Source organism: Trachurus japonicus, chromosome 10 (assembly GCF_045865225.1).
Source record: "Trachurus japonicus isolate A0001 chromosome 10, Traja_1.0".
Taxonomy (NCBI): Eukaryota; Metazoa; Chordata; class Actinopteri; order Carangiformes; family Carangidae; genus Trachurus; species Trachurus japonicus.
Window position 1 is genome coordinate 25,301,382 of NC_140916.1, and position 17,580 is coordinate 25,318,961.

General features: G+C 40.8%; 1 protein-coding gene across 5 annotated transcripts in view; it reads left to right on the plus strand.

Annotated features, from left to right (window-relative positions):
- The window catches only part of tenm2a (teneurin transmembrane protein 2a), a 224,916-nt gene that overhangs the window by 50,784 nt on the left and 156,552 nt on the right, over positions 1-17,580 (plus strand). For all 5 annotated transcript variants that reach the window (XM_085788361.1, XM_085788362.1, XM_085788363.1 and 2 more), the window contains exon 2: positions 3,287-3,641. In XM_085788361.1, the coding sequence (XP_085644487.1) occupies positions 3,416-3,641 (226 nt within the window). In that variant the 5' untranslated portion in view covers positions 3,287-3,415. The remainder of the gene's footprint in view (positions 1-3,286; positions 3,642-17,580) is intronic.

Sequence of the window (17,580 nt, forward strand, 5' to 3'; positions counted from 1 at the left end):
GCAATTACACACAGCATTTAGGTGGGATAAAAAACTGAGAATATCTATGCCTTCTTGTCTGTGGCATTCAGACTCTGCTCCTTCAGAGGTTGACTGGTTTGAATTGGGAAACCATCTTGTTTGATGCTCGCTAATCCATTGATGTCATTAGCTTCCTATTAACTGGGTGTGATTTCTAGTTACACTGGATTTACATTGTGTCATTCTTCATATTTTTCTTCCCAGGCTCTTATATGCAGAGAAAAGGCCATTATCTGTACCAAACTTCACCTCTGTAATTTTGAAAATGAATTCTCCACCCTCCCTGCCGTCTTCCAATTACATTTCTCATTCTGCCTGGATTTCATGGTCATTTCACGGTCACACACATGTCTCTTTTCTCCTTCGTCTAACCACGCTTTCTCTCCTGTCAAAGAAAAACAGTTAGTCTGCAAGGCTCTGGTCTTGTGGGTGTGTGCACTGTTTTGTTTTTTTAATGCTGTCAGGTTTGTTGGTCCGGGATGCGGACATCCACGTGCCTGGTTGGTACCTTGAAATTGTGGTCGAGTCAGAATCACATTAAGTCATTACACTTCTGATGAATGAAATAATCTGCCTCTCCACAATGATCAGGGGAGGTTGGGACGGTGTGACTGGAGTATAATTAACAAGAAAAAGTTTGCTGTGTGTCCGTGTACGAAGGTTGTGTGCTTCTGCGACCTTGAGGGAAACACCTGCGTGGGTGGAATGTGATTGATTTAGGTTCCAGATCTCGTGATTGACCCCCTCGGCTTTCTCCACTTCGTTCATCTATCTCTCATTGTGTGTCATTTCTCCTCCTACTACTCAGTAACACACCTGCAAACCTGCTCCTGTCCCTTTGTGCCTGCTACACACACCTGTTACTCAAAGGGTTATCTATAGATTTTTTATTCATTTAACCCCGGCTGTTCCCACTGATTTGCACAGTTTGACACCACCTTTCCAGGTATATATGTAACATTCAGGGAAATACGCATGATTGAGATGGAGGCAATCAGCCTAGCATTGCATAAAGCAGAGGTTTTGAGGTCATGGAGCTGTTTTGTAACTTTTCTCTTTTTTTCAGTTTTTTTTGGCAAAGCTGTTCTAGCTTGTGCATCACAAAAGAATTGCTCATTTAAAATGTCTTTCATCTGTAGCCTAAATGAGCATCGACTACAGAACATGCTGTTAGAAGTTAATAGTTATTTAAAACATTTGAACATTTGTGACCTTAACTTTTAGGTTTGTTTTGCAAGCTTTGATCAAATTCTTCACCAAAAACAAAACTACAGCTCCCATGGAAATTTTCAAGCACAGCAGGCACTTTGATTTCTACCAAAGCTCTCATAATGTAATTTTTACAATCCATAACTTCCACTATCTGAAACTTCATTATGGGAAATGTTTGTTGAATGCTGCTAACAATGGAAACATCAAGATAAATTTACTATCTTTACCTAGTCATATGGTAGCACACATACAACATATTGTAAAGGGAGGTTATCTTGTAAAAAAGAAAAAAAAAAGAAAAACAGATGTAACGCACTTGACATATAGGCTATACAGTAGACATGAGAGTTGTATAAGTCACACTGAACTTTTAAGTGTGCATAATGTCAGAACTCAGCAAACACAAATACTCCAAGCTAAACACACCCACAAAGCCTCGTTGGGCCATTGTTTGCATAATGCCAGTCACCAACGTCCCCACATTTCCCGAGCCAGTATCCCTCTCTATTTCCTCACCCTCCATTCAAGGTACAAATACATTAAGGTTGAACTCCTAATAGCCTATGTGATGGATGCTGGAGTATAATGAGCTCTTTATGAGACTTAATACCTACTGTTAATCAATGGACATAGCAGGGCACTCAATACTACTTTCTAAGCATTTTAAAATGAGCCCTCGTTGAATAGATTGACTCACATTCTGTATCCTTCTCTCTCTTTTTTTTCTCCCGTCTCATTCTTCCTCCATCCCAGCATGCAATTAGTTACATCACACTTTCTGAATCCGATGATGCCTGTTCTTTAGAAATGCCCCAGCTCTGATATTGGTAAATGTGATCCAGACTGAAAGATATTTTGATGAAAATGCAATGCTACGCTTTAATGCAGTGGGTGGACCAGACTTTCCTCGGCCTGAAGCAACAGAAACATGGATGACCTATTTATTACCATAAATATCCCATACAGGCAGCTGCTGGAAGCGTTCCTGTCAATTAATGCTGGTTGTTGTATTGTTGTACTTTGATCTTTAGCTGCTAATGTAATGCACTGCTCAAGGCCGTAGCACAAGTATCATGCCATATTAGCATCATAATCATGTATAATCTGCATCCACAAGTATAAGATTTGAATAGATTAAAAGTCTGCTGTCTGCGATGCAAAGGAAGTGGACAGATCAGGCGTGAGCACGGAGGAGGTGATGTCTCGTTGTGCGCGTTTAGTTGTGTTACAAGTTGTATTACATGCTGTGTCAAGTTCAGGTAACACTGTTATCTCGGCACAGGTACCTTCATACTGTATATGTGCTTTTGTGTGGTGTGCACGTGCGTGTGTCCGTGCATGCGTGTGTGTGTGTGTGTGTGTCTGTGTCTGGGTGTGTTTGATTATCCCTTACACCCTCCAAGGGAGCAGGATTCATTCTCACTCTGATAATGAGGGAGAGACTAGCAATGCCCTCAAGTCATTTCTCCTCTTCTTCCATCCTTCCTGTTGCATCCGGTTGCTTTTCTTTCCCTCTCACCCTTTACCTATTTCCAATCTAGATTTTGTCTCTCTCCCATTATTCTGTGTGTGTTTCCTCTCAGCTTTACACCCACATTTTTTTGTCTTTATTTTTGAATTATGTGCCCCCACTTGTCATTGCAGTTTTTTTCTTTTGTCTGTCTGTATTGGTGTGGCGCTGGCATCAGTTTAGGATGACTGTACTGTGCTTGAGTCACTCTCTGTGTTTATGTCATGGATTTAAATGCTGGCTGACCATTTTTCATCAGGCCGGTCGATGGTCGACTATCTCTGTGGACCACAGCTCTGGCAGCTCTGTTTCTCTCCACAATAGCCTTACTTATCTCACATCAATACTCTGATGTGTTACATATTTGCCAGCTCTAATGTCCATTCTCCACGCTCCTTCTTACCTAACTTCCCCTGTAGATTCTCTGTGGAGTGCAAAGGAAGAATGAGTCACGGCAGTGCATCCATTAATTTTATACCAACCTTTTGACGTATTTTCTGCTCTCTCACTCTCTCTCTCTCTCTCTCTATCTCTGTTTTCCAGGTGACTGAAGAGGAGATTGACATTACGGAGGCCTGCTAGGGGGCCTTTCCATCTCCCTCCACCATCTCCTCCTCCCCTTCCTCCTTCACCGCTTCCATCTCTCCTCCCTGCTTCCCCATCCTCCCCACCATGGATCTGAAGGATCGTCGGCACCGCTCCCTGACCAGAGGTCGCTGCCCCAAAGACTCCCAGTACAACACCTCCTCCCTGGATGCAGACGAGTGCCGTGTGCCGACCCAGAAGTCTTACAGCTCCAGTGAGACACTCAAGGCCTTTGACCATGAGCAGAGGCTGCACTATGGAGGCTGTGTGACTGACCTGGTTCACCATGAGGCCGATGAGTACTCCAGGCAAGGTGAGTTTGTGGAGCCCTTTTGAATTTTTTAGTATACAGTAGTTGGACTCAATCCATACTGTACTGAACTGGAGACACTGAAAAATCAAGTACATTTTCACTGTCTTGCAGAGAGTTATTTGAGAGTTATCTTCATGTTGTGTGCAGTTAATATTGACTACGGCTGGTGATTAGCTAAGGCTAGCATAGCCTGCCTCTGTTCATACTTAACAAAACCTCACTACTTTGCTCACTGCTCAGCACAAAACTGTGTGAAAAATGTATCAGTTGGTTGTGCTACAGTAAGCATATAAAAATAAACAACATAGGCTTGGATGAGCCAGTTACAGTAGCTTAGTTTCTAATCAGCGTGCTTGACCCAGCCTTGTTTTAAAGGTTTCAAAATCTGATTACCAACTTACCTTTTTTTTTGTTTAGCCTATTTATTTTTGTATACATTTATCAAATACATGATGATGTATTTGAGGAATCAAACAGATTTTTTTTTTTCTTTTTAAGCCGACTAACCCGCATTTCATAACAGCGCCATTCCCAGTCTTTGCGCTCGGCTAACTGGCTGCTGGTCGTAGTTTGATATTAACTGTATAGACGTTAAAGTGGTATCTTCTTATCTAACTCTTGGCAAGGAATCAAATTAGCATATTTCCCCAAATGTCAAACTATTTATAGTTTGTTAATCTGCATAAAAAGTTTAATAAAAGCTAGAGCTTGTGAAATGTCATACAGCCCTTTTACGCTAAGTAATTTATACATTCTACATGTAATAGATACTGAAGGCAGCAAATTGAATCTAAAAAGCAAAACTAGAAACTGCACAATGTGGCAATTTAATGTGAAAATGTTACCAATTATTTCAGCTCTCTGTGTCCCGCACGTATGGTTGAACCTGGCGTAGCCAAACAGACTCTTTCCATGTGATGCTGATATCACCTAAACATCTGGTATTACACATTCATCAGTCACATTGTTGCACATGTAAATGGTTTCCAGCTGTATACTACTTTTAGCCACTGTGTGTTTTCTTGTTAGGCATCTTTGGCAAGCTGTTAATGTAATCAGATGGTGTAAATGCTGCACTTTGCAGCAGAGGACCAAAGCAGACCTTTAGCACTGGCAAGCCTGTCATAATGAACTTCTGTATCCCCCAGTGAGCAAGTTAGCCGATAGGCCGATAGGTCATCTTTAAAGGGGTGGGCCTGTTCTCATAGGCATGTCTTTAAACTGTGCGTGTGTATGTGTGTGCACGTGTGTATATTGCGGAGGGACATGAAACAGGCAGTATCGATCCCCGGCTGGTGAAAGGAGTCAGACTCAATGGGATTGATCTGTGCTAAGCTCTGTTTTCTCTGCATGGACACAGACAGGAGAGGACAAGAGCTCAGTGCAGCACAACACAACTGTGCAGAACACAGTAGAATAACACAAAATCCTCTTTAGGAAAAATAAAGCGGTTTGAAAGTCATTGATGCCATTTTCCAAATGGAGCATTTTGATTTTATCTTGAAAAGGTAAAACTCTTCTCAAGGTTTCATGTCTAACTATCCGTGGTTTCAAGACATAAGAGAAATGGATCAATCTGACAGTAGCTTAAAGAAGACAATATGAAATGGAACCGGGAAAAATGTTTCTTCAAAGAAAAGAATACAATAGAAGGGCATACTTTGTACTATGGAGGCAAAGGTAACGATAGAAAATAGAGGATTGATTGGCACGACAGATGAAAGACTGGAAGTCAGTGGTGTGTGCTGGTCGGACACACTCCACTGCTGCACTGGGCTGACCTCACACCGAGCGATAGCTGGTCGATACCACAGTCCTCTCAGCCTATCAGCTCCCTTCGAAAGCCCAGAGCCACAGATGCATCGTGGGAAGTGTGGCCACAGGAGACCAACAGTGTTGCAGCACCATATGGACTGTGACACCACGGGAGGAGGAGTAATGCTGGAAGGAGGGAGAAAGAAAAGCAAAGGAGTTTGGGTGCGAACAACAGAGCGAGAGAAGCAGCAGACAAACAGTTCTCTTCATCTCTCAACCAGATATTTTTATTTATAACTAGTACATGAGAGTGAGGGATTGAGACAATGTTGCCTTCTTTTGAACAGCTTGTAGTTGACAGGCAAGATGGTACAAGTAGACAGAAACTTTACTTTCTTCACCAGGAACTACTAAAGCGGAGCATGGGGGAGAATGAGTCCAGATAATGTCCTTGTTGTTTTACTGAATAATCAACAATGTTTTGAAGGAGAGGTTTGATATCTGAACTGACCTGCAATATTAGTAATTCATGCGCTGATGGGGCCACACTAGAAAATGTGATTATCTTTGATTAAATTATAATGATGTTATTCTTTTTGGTTGGGGGAGCCATCATGGTTTCTCCATTTCTTTGTGAGAAGTTTTGAGGTCATCCAAAACTATTCTCAGACTGTAATTTTTGCTTAAATGGCTACGTGTGGCACAGGCAATTTGCAGGTCTGTGGTGTGTTAATGCATATTGACTTACACACGGTATATTCATGTGTGAGACAAAAAGGTGTGACTAATGCACAGGTGGGACCGGGGCACTGAAACACACATTTATCATTTTTTTCACTGACGCACCTTGAAGAGAGCTTAGAGAATTTCACTGTTTTTGCTTTTTACACTTTCTTTATCCTGCACATGCACAATGCACACATTCAATAAGTCAGTTTTTCTCAAGGCTGCTCTTGTAATTCTGAAAAAGTTAGTTAGTTATTCAGTGCAAATTATTAGGTGGATAGCTGATGTTCTCAGAATATGTTCTGAGTGGAATAAAGGATCAGGAGATGTGGCATCATTGAAGAAAACTCCAAGGACGTGAAGAATGTTCTTCAATTGTTCCATTTGTGTTTTCACGTATACAGGCAGGTTTATAACAATTGTTGTTCTTATGTCTTAACCGCTTAAACAAGTACGGCCTCTCTCACTGAATCTCTGCAGGAACACAGACATTACATTGTAGCTTACTGCAGAGAGTCCAAAGATATCATTGCTTTCTAAAATAACTTACTTAGTGCACATCATTACGCATGAAAAGCACCACTGGAACTTCACTGTTTCCTGAGGCATAAATTCAACTTAAAAAGGAACATCATCTCCCTTCAGAACCATATCTAGAGTGTGTTGGGAATCCTTTTGGTGTGTTGTATATTTATGTTTTACCTTTATGTTTAGTGGCTCTGTTCCTCCCTGGCAAAAAATGCTTTCTGTGGACTTAGCGCCCTGCCCATCAGGCAACTTTTTGCTGCTTTAAAATGAGCTGTTACTGACCTCTGTTTAGGTCTGCCCCAAGTCTACCTGCTGATAATGTATTCCTCCTACAGCCAACATATTTGTGCTTACATTTACACTTACATCCAAATTCAGAAAAATACATATACAGTATATACATACATTCTTTTTTTCTATGCAATATTGATACAGTATGCTGGCTGTAGATCTGCATCAAAGAGATTGAAATTTTACTTCTAACTTATATATACCCTTAAAAGTCATCCAGAGGTCAAAAAAAAAGAAAAAGAAATGGTGGTGAAACAGATGTTTCCCAAAGTTAGAGAAACATTAGACCAGTCGGAGCTTAGTAGGCGGGATTAAGAATGGGGATATTATCTTTTCAAGTGAGCTATCTGTTCACATTGATTAAAGACATGGACAGAAAACAGCGACAAGCATAGCAGCTGCACATCCTGCATCAAGATGAATGAATAAGATGAAACTTAATGACAATTCAGTCTCATTATCTGGCCACCACTGAGAGACAAAAGAAAGCACTGTTGTATTGTGCAGTATAATGTTGTCTAATTTTGAAAATCCCTGTTTCAAAGAACCTGACTATACCAGGCTGAAGATGCAATCTGAACATGTGCAAGTTTCAAGCAAACCCTTTTTAATTTGAGCTTTTTTCTACAGTGTTTGAACACTGGCTATACCAAATGGCTCCTTGCAGATTTTGACAAAGTGGGTACGGTTGTGTTCTGTAACAGACCCCCTGCTTTCGTTGGATCTCAGCTCTACTGTTTCCCCATTACACACTTATTATCTCGTCTGCTTGGATAAGCGCAGCCAAATAACACGTCCTTTCCTCACCATAACATTCAGCAGCCTGGAAAGCTCATTAAAAGTGTTCACTATTTAACACCACAAAGCAATGTATTAGAATACATCAGTGATAACAATAAGGTAGGAGCCCCATTGACATAGATCCCAAAATATTATAGACATGTTCATGTGCTTTATGTTACACATAAAATTGGATGAGCATATTTCGTTTCACTGGGTTAATTAGAGATAAACTGCTAAACAGATAATCCAGTGGCAGCAATAAAAATGTGTCAAAGGTGTAAACTCCTATTCGTTAGCAGAATCACACTTGTCCCTACTCTCCTACAGCACTATCTTTGTCTCTTGTCTGTCATCCTTCAGCCAGTCTTTGCTTTTTGAACCTGCACTTTACCTCTCTCTCTTACACTTACACACACACACACACACACAGAGCCCTTCTCTGCAGCTTCTATTCAGCACATCCCAGGGGTGTGTCATCCCCGCAGGTCCACCTCTAACAGTGGGCATTATTGCGGCCACTGCATTCTCTGGAAGCTTTGGCCTTTTCCTTTTCAGAGCGATCTAAATGAGCCCCTCCACATTCTCCTCCGCTGCTTTGCCCCGAGGGCTGGACATCACACAGAGAATCTAGCACCCACCTACCTGCCTCACTGTCTGGACAACACTCAGCATCATCTACTGTCCCTTTTCATTCTGTCTCTGCGTCTGTCTCTTTCCACCTCTCACTTTTTTCCCACTTTCTTTTATGTACTGTCTTGCTCTTTTGTCACACCTTTCATGCTTCTGCTTTCTCTTTCTTGTTCTTCCCCACCCCCCATCTCTCACACCCTTGCTGTTCCTGTATTGTTGCTTTAGTGGTCATATCACACATTTGTTATGTTGAGGCACACTCTATGGCTTCAACGATGAGCACACTGAGTGTCTTTGTGTTCAATTTCACACAGGCTTTGCTCACTCTCTGAGCTCTATAGGCTTGACCTCTCATCTTCATAGGTGCACTGAGATGTGCACATGTGTTCTGATATAATCAGAGGCAGTCCATTTAAACCTCAAAGAGGTGTCATATACATAATGGTGAGGTTTATCTCATTCTGCACTCTCCTCACTCCATCAGCTTGTGACAAAAACTAGACTAGGACGACGACCGCTTTGTCACTTGTCCAAAAACTCTGCCAAACTCTGCATGATTGCCTTCACTGCCTGTATTCAAGACCAAGTGGCAGGGAAAATGCACTACGGGTTGGCTGGGAGGAGGCTTTATGCTGGAAGTGCATCCTCTGTTATCTTCATTCTTTGGGGATCATAGAAGACTTTCCAAGCATGTGCGAGAACAGCAGCAGCAGCAGCAGCAGGCTCTCACAATGTGTCCTCTTCAGCGAGATTCGGGGACTAACCCCAACCCTCTAGGGAGAGCAGCTTCCCGTGCAGTGTTTGGAGAATGCTCTCTGGCAGAATGAGATGATGCATGACAAGGATATAAATGTGATTTATCAAGGCCTTGACCACATCTAATCACCACTTAGAGACAGCCAGGTGTTTACAATACAAACTAGGCTTGGTTATATCATCATAAGAGGAGTCCACAATCTTCTGCACTCGTTTAACGTCGAGATGGACAGTATCAAAAAGCTACTCACGGGTACAGAGTCATCAGTGTCTGATTTCTGGTAGTGTTGCCTCTGGCCATCACAGCAAGAGCTGTGTTCACTGTAAGAGAACCAGTGAGGGTTCTTGTCCTTGTTGTTTCACTAGGGACTTCTTCTGCTTGGTTGCGGCTCTTGCACAGTGGTGGGTTGAATTAGGGGGGTAGTGTCTACCCAATGCACACTCATGGTGAAGCTTATTGCTGGCAGCAGTCATGTGTCACAGTCGTAATACATGTCTGTTTGCCGCCCGCCCCAAGGCCAACAGCCCAGCTGAGAGTGATTGTAGCACATCAAGCATCGGTCATTGAAAATTGGGAGTAAACAAGTACAAAAATCAAATAAAAAATGATGCAGAAATAGTGTTTATATGCTTCTTTGTCTGCAGACGTGCCTGTGTGCCCATGGATTCCATTGGGTTACAGTCAACCTGGACTGCTGATGATCAAAGAGAGAACAAAGCAGCTGCATGCTATTAAAAATAAATGGCAGCGAGATTAAACACAATCCTCTCCCCTCTTCCTCCGATCCCTCTTTATCTTTGTCTTCTGCCTGGCGTTCTGCACCTCTGCCAGCTGCTGACACTCTAAAGCATCCCGTAGCTACAGCAATAGAGCAGTGGAGTCGCTGAAGAATATCCTGGGGCCGACTTTGACTCCAGTGCTCTGGTTTGTCGATGCACTCCCACTCACCCCATCCCCATACTTTGCTCATTTATACAGGAAACTGCTCATGAAGGGTTTGCATGTGTGGCCCCTACACATGCACGGAGATCTGTAAAGGGGAACTTAATTGAAAGTAACATCTGGTTGAGCATTTGGCACTCGCAGACACACACTCAAGATACTGTACATGTCAAAAGGGCCCATTTGGAGACTCACATTGGCTCTTTTTTTCCCCTGTGTATTGATGTTTGTATAAACTGAGTGAGAGCAATTAATAGTTGTTTTGAGACTAAACAGAATGACTGGCACTAAGTACAGATCTATGAGCACCTGATGAGCCCATGGGAGGCACTGTATAACATTATCCACACAACTTAGAGTACACCTCAGCTTAGTGTGTCAAATCATGTCTGCGCTATGAAAGTGAAAGTGCTAGCTATTAGCACTGATGTTGGCACAGGTGCATGCATACACAAACACAAACACTCACACTCACAAACACACATGAACACTGGGTAACAAATGAGACAAATAATAGGAAGAGAAAGTGCTAGTTAAATAGATAGCACGTTCGGCATGACACTAACTGTGCGTTCACACCAAAAGCTTCAAAAGCGTCAAAACGCCGGAAGTCAATTCATTTCAAGGAGAGCCCGGCGACACTGAACAACGTCAAAAGCGTCACCAGACCAGAAGTTGAGCCTTGGTTAACTTTAGGGTAATTAGCTATGACGTGGTTCGGCGGCAACCTGTCAGAATAGAGATGTCCTTCAGCTGCCTTTTTTTTTTTCTTTTTTTTTGTCCTTCGGCCCCCCAATGACCAGTGTGATCGAACTTTGACATCAATCACGTGACAAGTGACCAAAGCGGCTGAAAATATTTGCCGTTTTGGAAGCTGTCTTGTCTGAAGCGCACCCTCAAGCATTTTTGACGCTTTGGAAGCTTTTGTGAACACACTCTTATTTGCATGCAAACACACACACACATCGCGGGCAACAAACAATAGAAATTCAAATTATTTAATTGATTAATTAAATTTAGAAATTTAGTAGAGTCCAGGAAAATGTATGCTGACATCTGCAATTTTCTTAGAATAAAAATCATTTATCAGACCGTGTTGCGTGTGTGTTTTGTGAAAGTTGAGTTAATCTATGTTTACAATGTAATGACCCTCTCTGACTCTGCTTTGGCAGCTTGTGATAAATGAGGCAGATTGTAAATGTCACTGTTATCAAGTGTTTTTTTTTTCTTCCTCAGCCGAGTCACTTGCTTCCTAGGCTGTAATTAAACATGTTCCCCAGCCTCAGAATTTAAATGTGTGTGTACGTGTTTGTGTGCAGACGTATGCCACATTTCTTACAGGTACACATGTATGTCAGTTGTTGCTCTGCTGTGACAAAAATGGTACCCATGCAAATTGTTTGCTTTCCAGCTGATACTGCTGCTTGTGTAAATGAACTTACTCTACAGGATTACCATGCAAATGAAGATGCATTATGACTGATGCTATAGATTCAGAACAAAAAAGGTTCTCAGAAATGGAAGGCATGAGGCGGAAGAAGAATTACATATATGCTAGTGATAATAGATTATGTGTTACTGATACACAACAATAACACACACCCCTATATGTGGCTGTAGGTGGCATTTTCAAAGGTGTTTCCTGTATTCACACTTTTTTTTCTTCCTGGTTCAAGAATTATTTGTCCACAGTAAAACCGAGATTCAAATCCTAAATTTGCACAAACCACTCATCTTCTGGGCTGTAGACTAGAGTGGTTGCAGCACTCTGCAGAAATATTAGACTTGAGTCTTGTGCAAACATTTTGCCATACAGGAAATATACTAGAATTCTGTGATATCCTAATAAAAGGAAGAAATTGGCCTTGTAAAGGAGAAAGAAAAGGAGTTCAGACACAGAGAATTTACAGTGAAAGACATTTTCAGAATACGGTAGACAATGCAAACCAATCATAGGTTGGGCTCAGTTTGACTATGGCCAACATTTATGTTAGGAATTACCCCCATCTAGCAGTGCGGTTGCATATCGGAATGTATTCTTGATGTTGCATTCACGTGAAATCGGGCAGACCTCAGACAGACAACAGACGCTGCATGTAACAGGCTAAACAAGCCTCTATGTAAACAAGTGGTCCGCCAGCACGAGGCAAAACAATACAGGCGTTACAATATGTTGTCATGGTGATGTGATGTCGTATTGTTTACCTGACCCACGTTTTATCATCTTTCTCTCGTCGAGTAAAATGACATCCGGTTGGTTTGGCGGTGTCATTCAGGTGCCTGACTGCACCTGAATGCAACATAAGTGCCTCCGTCCTTCCTCACACTACACAGTGGTGACAGTTTTAACAGGCGCTACCTCGAAAACTTTCTCCCCGAGCCGACAGCTCCAGTGAGTTTCTGTGGTCACGCTGCCACTGAATGTAAAAAATGGCGATGCAACATGGCAGCCAAGGTTCGGTGCGTCGCCCACTTATGTATTTTTAACGACTTGTAACAACTCATTCTAAGGTACGAGAAAGCTTTCATTTGTATGCGGGTGTGATTCGACTTCAGTGAAATACGTATTTATGAAAGCAATATTTGATTTTTGCTAATAAAAGGCCAAATAAGTTACATACTGGGGCTTTAATGTATGCTGTCATCAGCATAATGAGTTGTCACTATATTGTTTTAGACACTGCTAGATATTGTATTAACCCAAACTCAAGGTACCTGTAGCCTACTTAACCTATGGCCACTGCACTCACACTTTTGAATTGTTTCCCCTTGGCCCCTTCATGGCTCCAACATCCAGCAGGAACAAATATAAGTAGTATATAGTACTCCTTATCACTCAATACAAAATGAATGCCCCTGGGAACCAGTTGTTACTCTCAATAGTTTTTTTTTTTTTTAAATGTACTCTCCACACGCCCGTTGGGTGAGCCTGCACACAGCAGGTATAATTAGCCTATCTAAAAATAGCTAAATGTAGCAGATATGATCCATACCGAGGAAGGCAGCCATAGCCCACATAAACTTTTTCGACCACTGCTGATAAAAATAAATGTTCTCTTTGAAAGTTATTCAGTATAGTTTCTGTTTAGAAATTATTCCATCAATCATTTATTGCAAATTAAAACTTTCAGGAAGAAGATGTGCTGTTTCCATGGTTACATAAATTTGATTTACAGTCAGTCAGATTGGTGGTTAAACTGTGAACCAGAATTTCGATGCATCCTGTCCAACCTGCCAGCCGCCAGTGAATTTCTTTGTCCACAATTCATGCCCAAACATTGTGGAACATTTTGGGCCAAGAGAAACATCAAATTGCTACTTCCATTAAAGAAGTTAAATCTAAATTTAATTATCTAAATTGGAGTAAAGTTTATATGTGTAATATGTAAATGAGCTTTTTGGTCTCTTGCAAAAAACATAAAAAGAAAAAAAGAAAAATAATAGAGTCATAGTATCATGAGAAGAATTGGCCAGCTGAGAGAGATTTTGACAAATAATTCATTTCTAAAGACTTGAAATGAAATCTACTACTGTAGATAATGTATTAAATGAAAGATTAAAAAAAGGTTCAAAATTATAAAGAATTATGAAGGAGCAAAAAAAGGACCATGGCCGCAAACTAGTGGAAGACAACAAGACAATATTAAAAATACATGGAAGATAATAAATTCTATCATTAAAAATTAAGCTGGGAAGGCAGGATACCCTAACCATTTCCTGCCAAAAGTAATAACAATTCATGACATGGCCTTGGCTGAAGACTAGTTCAAAAAAAGATTTTCTTTTCTTTTCTTTTTCTTTTTTTTTTTGCGTTGATCCTGTTTTAGCTTAAGGGGATACAAAGACTGACAGGAGAAAGGATGTGGAAAGTAAAGATATACAGTATATATAATCTATATTTACACAAGGAAAGCATGGACAAGAAATGATTGGCACTGAAAAAAAAAGGAAAACCCACAGACTGAACTGAAACTGACATGTCTGTGTTTAAAAATATTATTGGCACACTGTAACCATTCTAAAGTCAAACCATTGGTATGTACCTGGAGACAAACTTTTAAAGGGACAATGAGGAGTTTCTATTTGGTTATAAAAAAGTCTCACGTTAATGTGGATGAATCTACGCTACCCACACTTGTTAATGGCTCCATTTTCGATAAATATATCGTTTTGTCTCTATCGTTATTTTGTTATTTTAATTAATAGTGGAAATGCTGAGCGAGCCGACCAGCGTTTCCTTACTTTCGGTTTCGCGGACGCTCATGAGAATAACGCCGCCGTATTGCCGTTTATGGTCGGGACTACGACGGTAACTGAACCTCTTTGAACCTCTGACTTTAATTCTTGATGAATGAAAACATGAATCCGTCTTGCGTCGGTCGAAGAATTCTACGGTGCGCGCGGAGGCTCATAAATGTAGTGTGAAAACGCTTCGCTTTTCCAAAACTCCTCGTTGTCCCTTTAAACTACAAAGCTGTTTCCACACATCCATAGGAAGCCAGGAAATACAAAAATATAGGAAATAAAACATCCCATATATTCCGCAATGGTTCAATGAATTACAAAACCTTATGTAATATGCCCTTAATTAAAGCCAGAAGAACAAATTGCACCTAGTTATCTATAGTTTGTAGGAGAAATAACATCCACAGACAATAAAGAATATAAAAATACATTTAAAAAACACTTGACACTATTGAATTCGCTTAAAAAAAAAAAAAGGTCTCAGATATTCAACTCCAAAATAAATTTTAAAATCACAATTACTCAAGGTTTCTTAAGAGGGAACCAAACGGAGATAAAAGAGAGTGAAGCATTGTGCCTTGCCATCTGTTATAGTGTCAGAAATGTTCCAGTCCCGAAGTGGGCAATGAATGAGCCAGAAAAACAACAAAACAGGAAAATAGGATGAAAAAGGAGCACACAGGAAACCTTACAACAAAAAGCAGGACATGAAGGCATGTGCGATGATGTCTATACCGCCCCCCCTTAACCTATATACAGAAGTAGAGATCTCAGAATAAACCTCTTATATTTAATTCCCTTTGTTATCTAAGTATATATGGTTTAAATATACTATATCTATGCATATTAATGCACTGCATGCTCTATATCAGTTGGAGTACTGCAACAGATTCATAGCTGTTCAGTGCATACTTTCTATTGATCTTTCTTCACTATACACTGCATGGTCATTTTATTCAGTTGGAAAATAGTACAGTGTCTGCATTTATTCATAGGTTGGGGTTTAGATGTTCTCTACCTGTCAGCAGTGAACATCCCCACTCCCTCATCCCACCTGCAATTGACAGACCTCCAGGCAAATTATGAATCTCATCGGTCAAATTAGGCTTTTCAACATTTCCCAAAAGCCTTTAAGTTTAGTATTGATCCCCCCCCCAGAAGACACATGTGGAGCATCCCACTTTTCAGGGCAACAGTGAGGCATGACTCCCAGTCTAGTCAACCTTGGCCTCTATTCATGGATGAGAGGTGTTTTAATGCTTAGTGCTACACCTCCCAGTGACAAGACCTCCTCCAGAGTGCATGGTGTTGTGTCATGTCCTGTCATGTCCTGTCCAACCCAGACTTCTGTCCTCTGGGCAGGAGTAGAACTTGCCCAGGGATGGATGACATTTGTTACACCTATTTTGGTCTCCTCATTAGGAGGTGCAAGGGCCCCTGTGGCTCAGGCGGGAGCCAATAGAACAGATGTCATCTGGGAGGTGTGGGAAGTGTTTGACCATGACACTCCTATTTGGGCATAACTGTTAGGTCGTTACCGCGCTGCTAATGGCTTCGTTAATGACGTGCCACATGCTATGGGACATGTACGTGTGCATGTATGTGTGTGTACATATTTATGTGTGAATTTGACTTTTCATAGTCATCACACAGCCGGAAGAGGCTGTATGACAACCTGCCCTGTCATTCTGACATGACTCAACAGTCACACAGGGTAGGTAATGTTGTTACACAAATCAGCTACTGCCACTGACTCACTTTGAACAGGAGCCAACAAAAGTTGGGGGGGGGGGGGGGCGGTTGATGAAACAAAACTATGAATATTCACAATTTATATTTGGATTTGGGTTTCTGTTTAGTTTTTTTTACATTAATATTATTTAAACATCTGAAACTAAATATCCTTTGATGATAGATATGTACCTTCAATTGCTTTGTTCACTTATTAGACCAAAACGCACATCTTTGGTCTAAGAAGTCGAGATAAACTATTTTAATCTTGACAGTATTGTCTGCTACAAACCACTTTGTTTTTAATCCCAGCAAAATGAGAGTCAGAGAATAATCTTCTTTTTGAGGGATGAGGCATTTTATCTGATGGTCATGAGGATGATGACAGAGATAAGGTATTTAGCGGAAGATTTCTATAGTAATACCCTAAAACCCTTTATGTTCTAAATGAGGGGTTGACTAGAGAGCAGATTTGTGTACTAGGAAAAAAACAACAACAACTATCTCCTTCATCTTGATGATGTTATTTTCTTGAGCGAGCCCCAATCAATTGTTGACCGTAGATAACAATAATTTATTGTCAAGAACATTTATAAGAACAAGCCCCAGAGTACACAGAGTGGCAACCTTTTTGAAGAATTTAATTTTACAACATCTATGCATGGCCACTGCATTGTGGATAAGTTAGGAAAATATGACGAGTATTTTGTTTTTATTTTTATCTTATTTTATTTTATTTGATAATCAAGTGTTCCAGAGAGCTGTGTGATAATTTTCTCACATATCAAAATATTGATCAGACAAGGTCATATAAAAGTTGTGAGTGTACCCCACCCTGTTTCCTGCTTCATGAACTGCAGAAGCAGTCCAATACAAACACAGGGATGCTGGGCTGTGTATCTTCATGTATAAATAAAAGAGTTTAACTTATACATAAGAAGAAAAAAAAAAAGAGAAAAAAAACATGTTCATCTTTTACCAAAGACAACAATGTCACTATCAACATCTGTAGAGATTTTTCTTCATTAGCATCCTCACCTCTGAAGGTGTGTACGTATGCACCGGTGCAACATTCACTTCATTTTATACACTACTTCCTCTCATCACCATGGAAACCCTGCTTTGTGAGGATGTTTGTTAGTATTCCCCACTGCTGCGCTGTGTGTGCGTGCGTGTGTGTGTGCAGGAGTAATAATAGCTTGTGTGATAACAGTGGCTGCACAACAATCTCACAAACTCCATTCTCACTCTCTTATGAACAACTCTCACTTTGAACTCTGACCTTTGTACAACACATATTCAAGTCATATACTCTCTGCTCAGGAGTTTTCATTAAATCCTGTATGTTTGAATATAATTTATAACAGTACTGCTCTGTATGCCTGACTGTCTTCCTCTCTGTCTGACTCTTTCGGACTTTCATCATTCTTCACCATCTCGCCTTATTATCCCCTGTTTTCGTCATTGGCTGAACTCCCTCTCCATTTCACTGCATTTTTTTCTTCAATATCAACTAAAGAGCAAGAACATTTTTCTCCTCCTCACACAGCA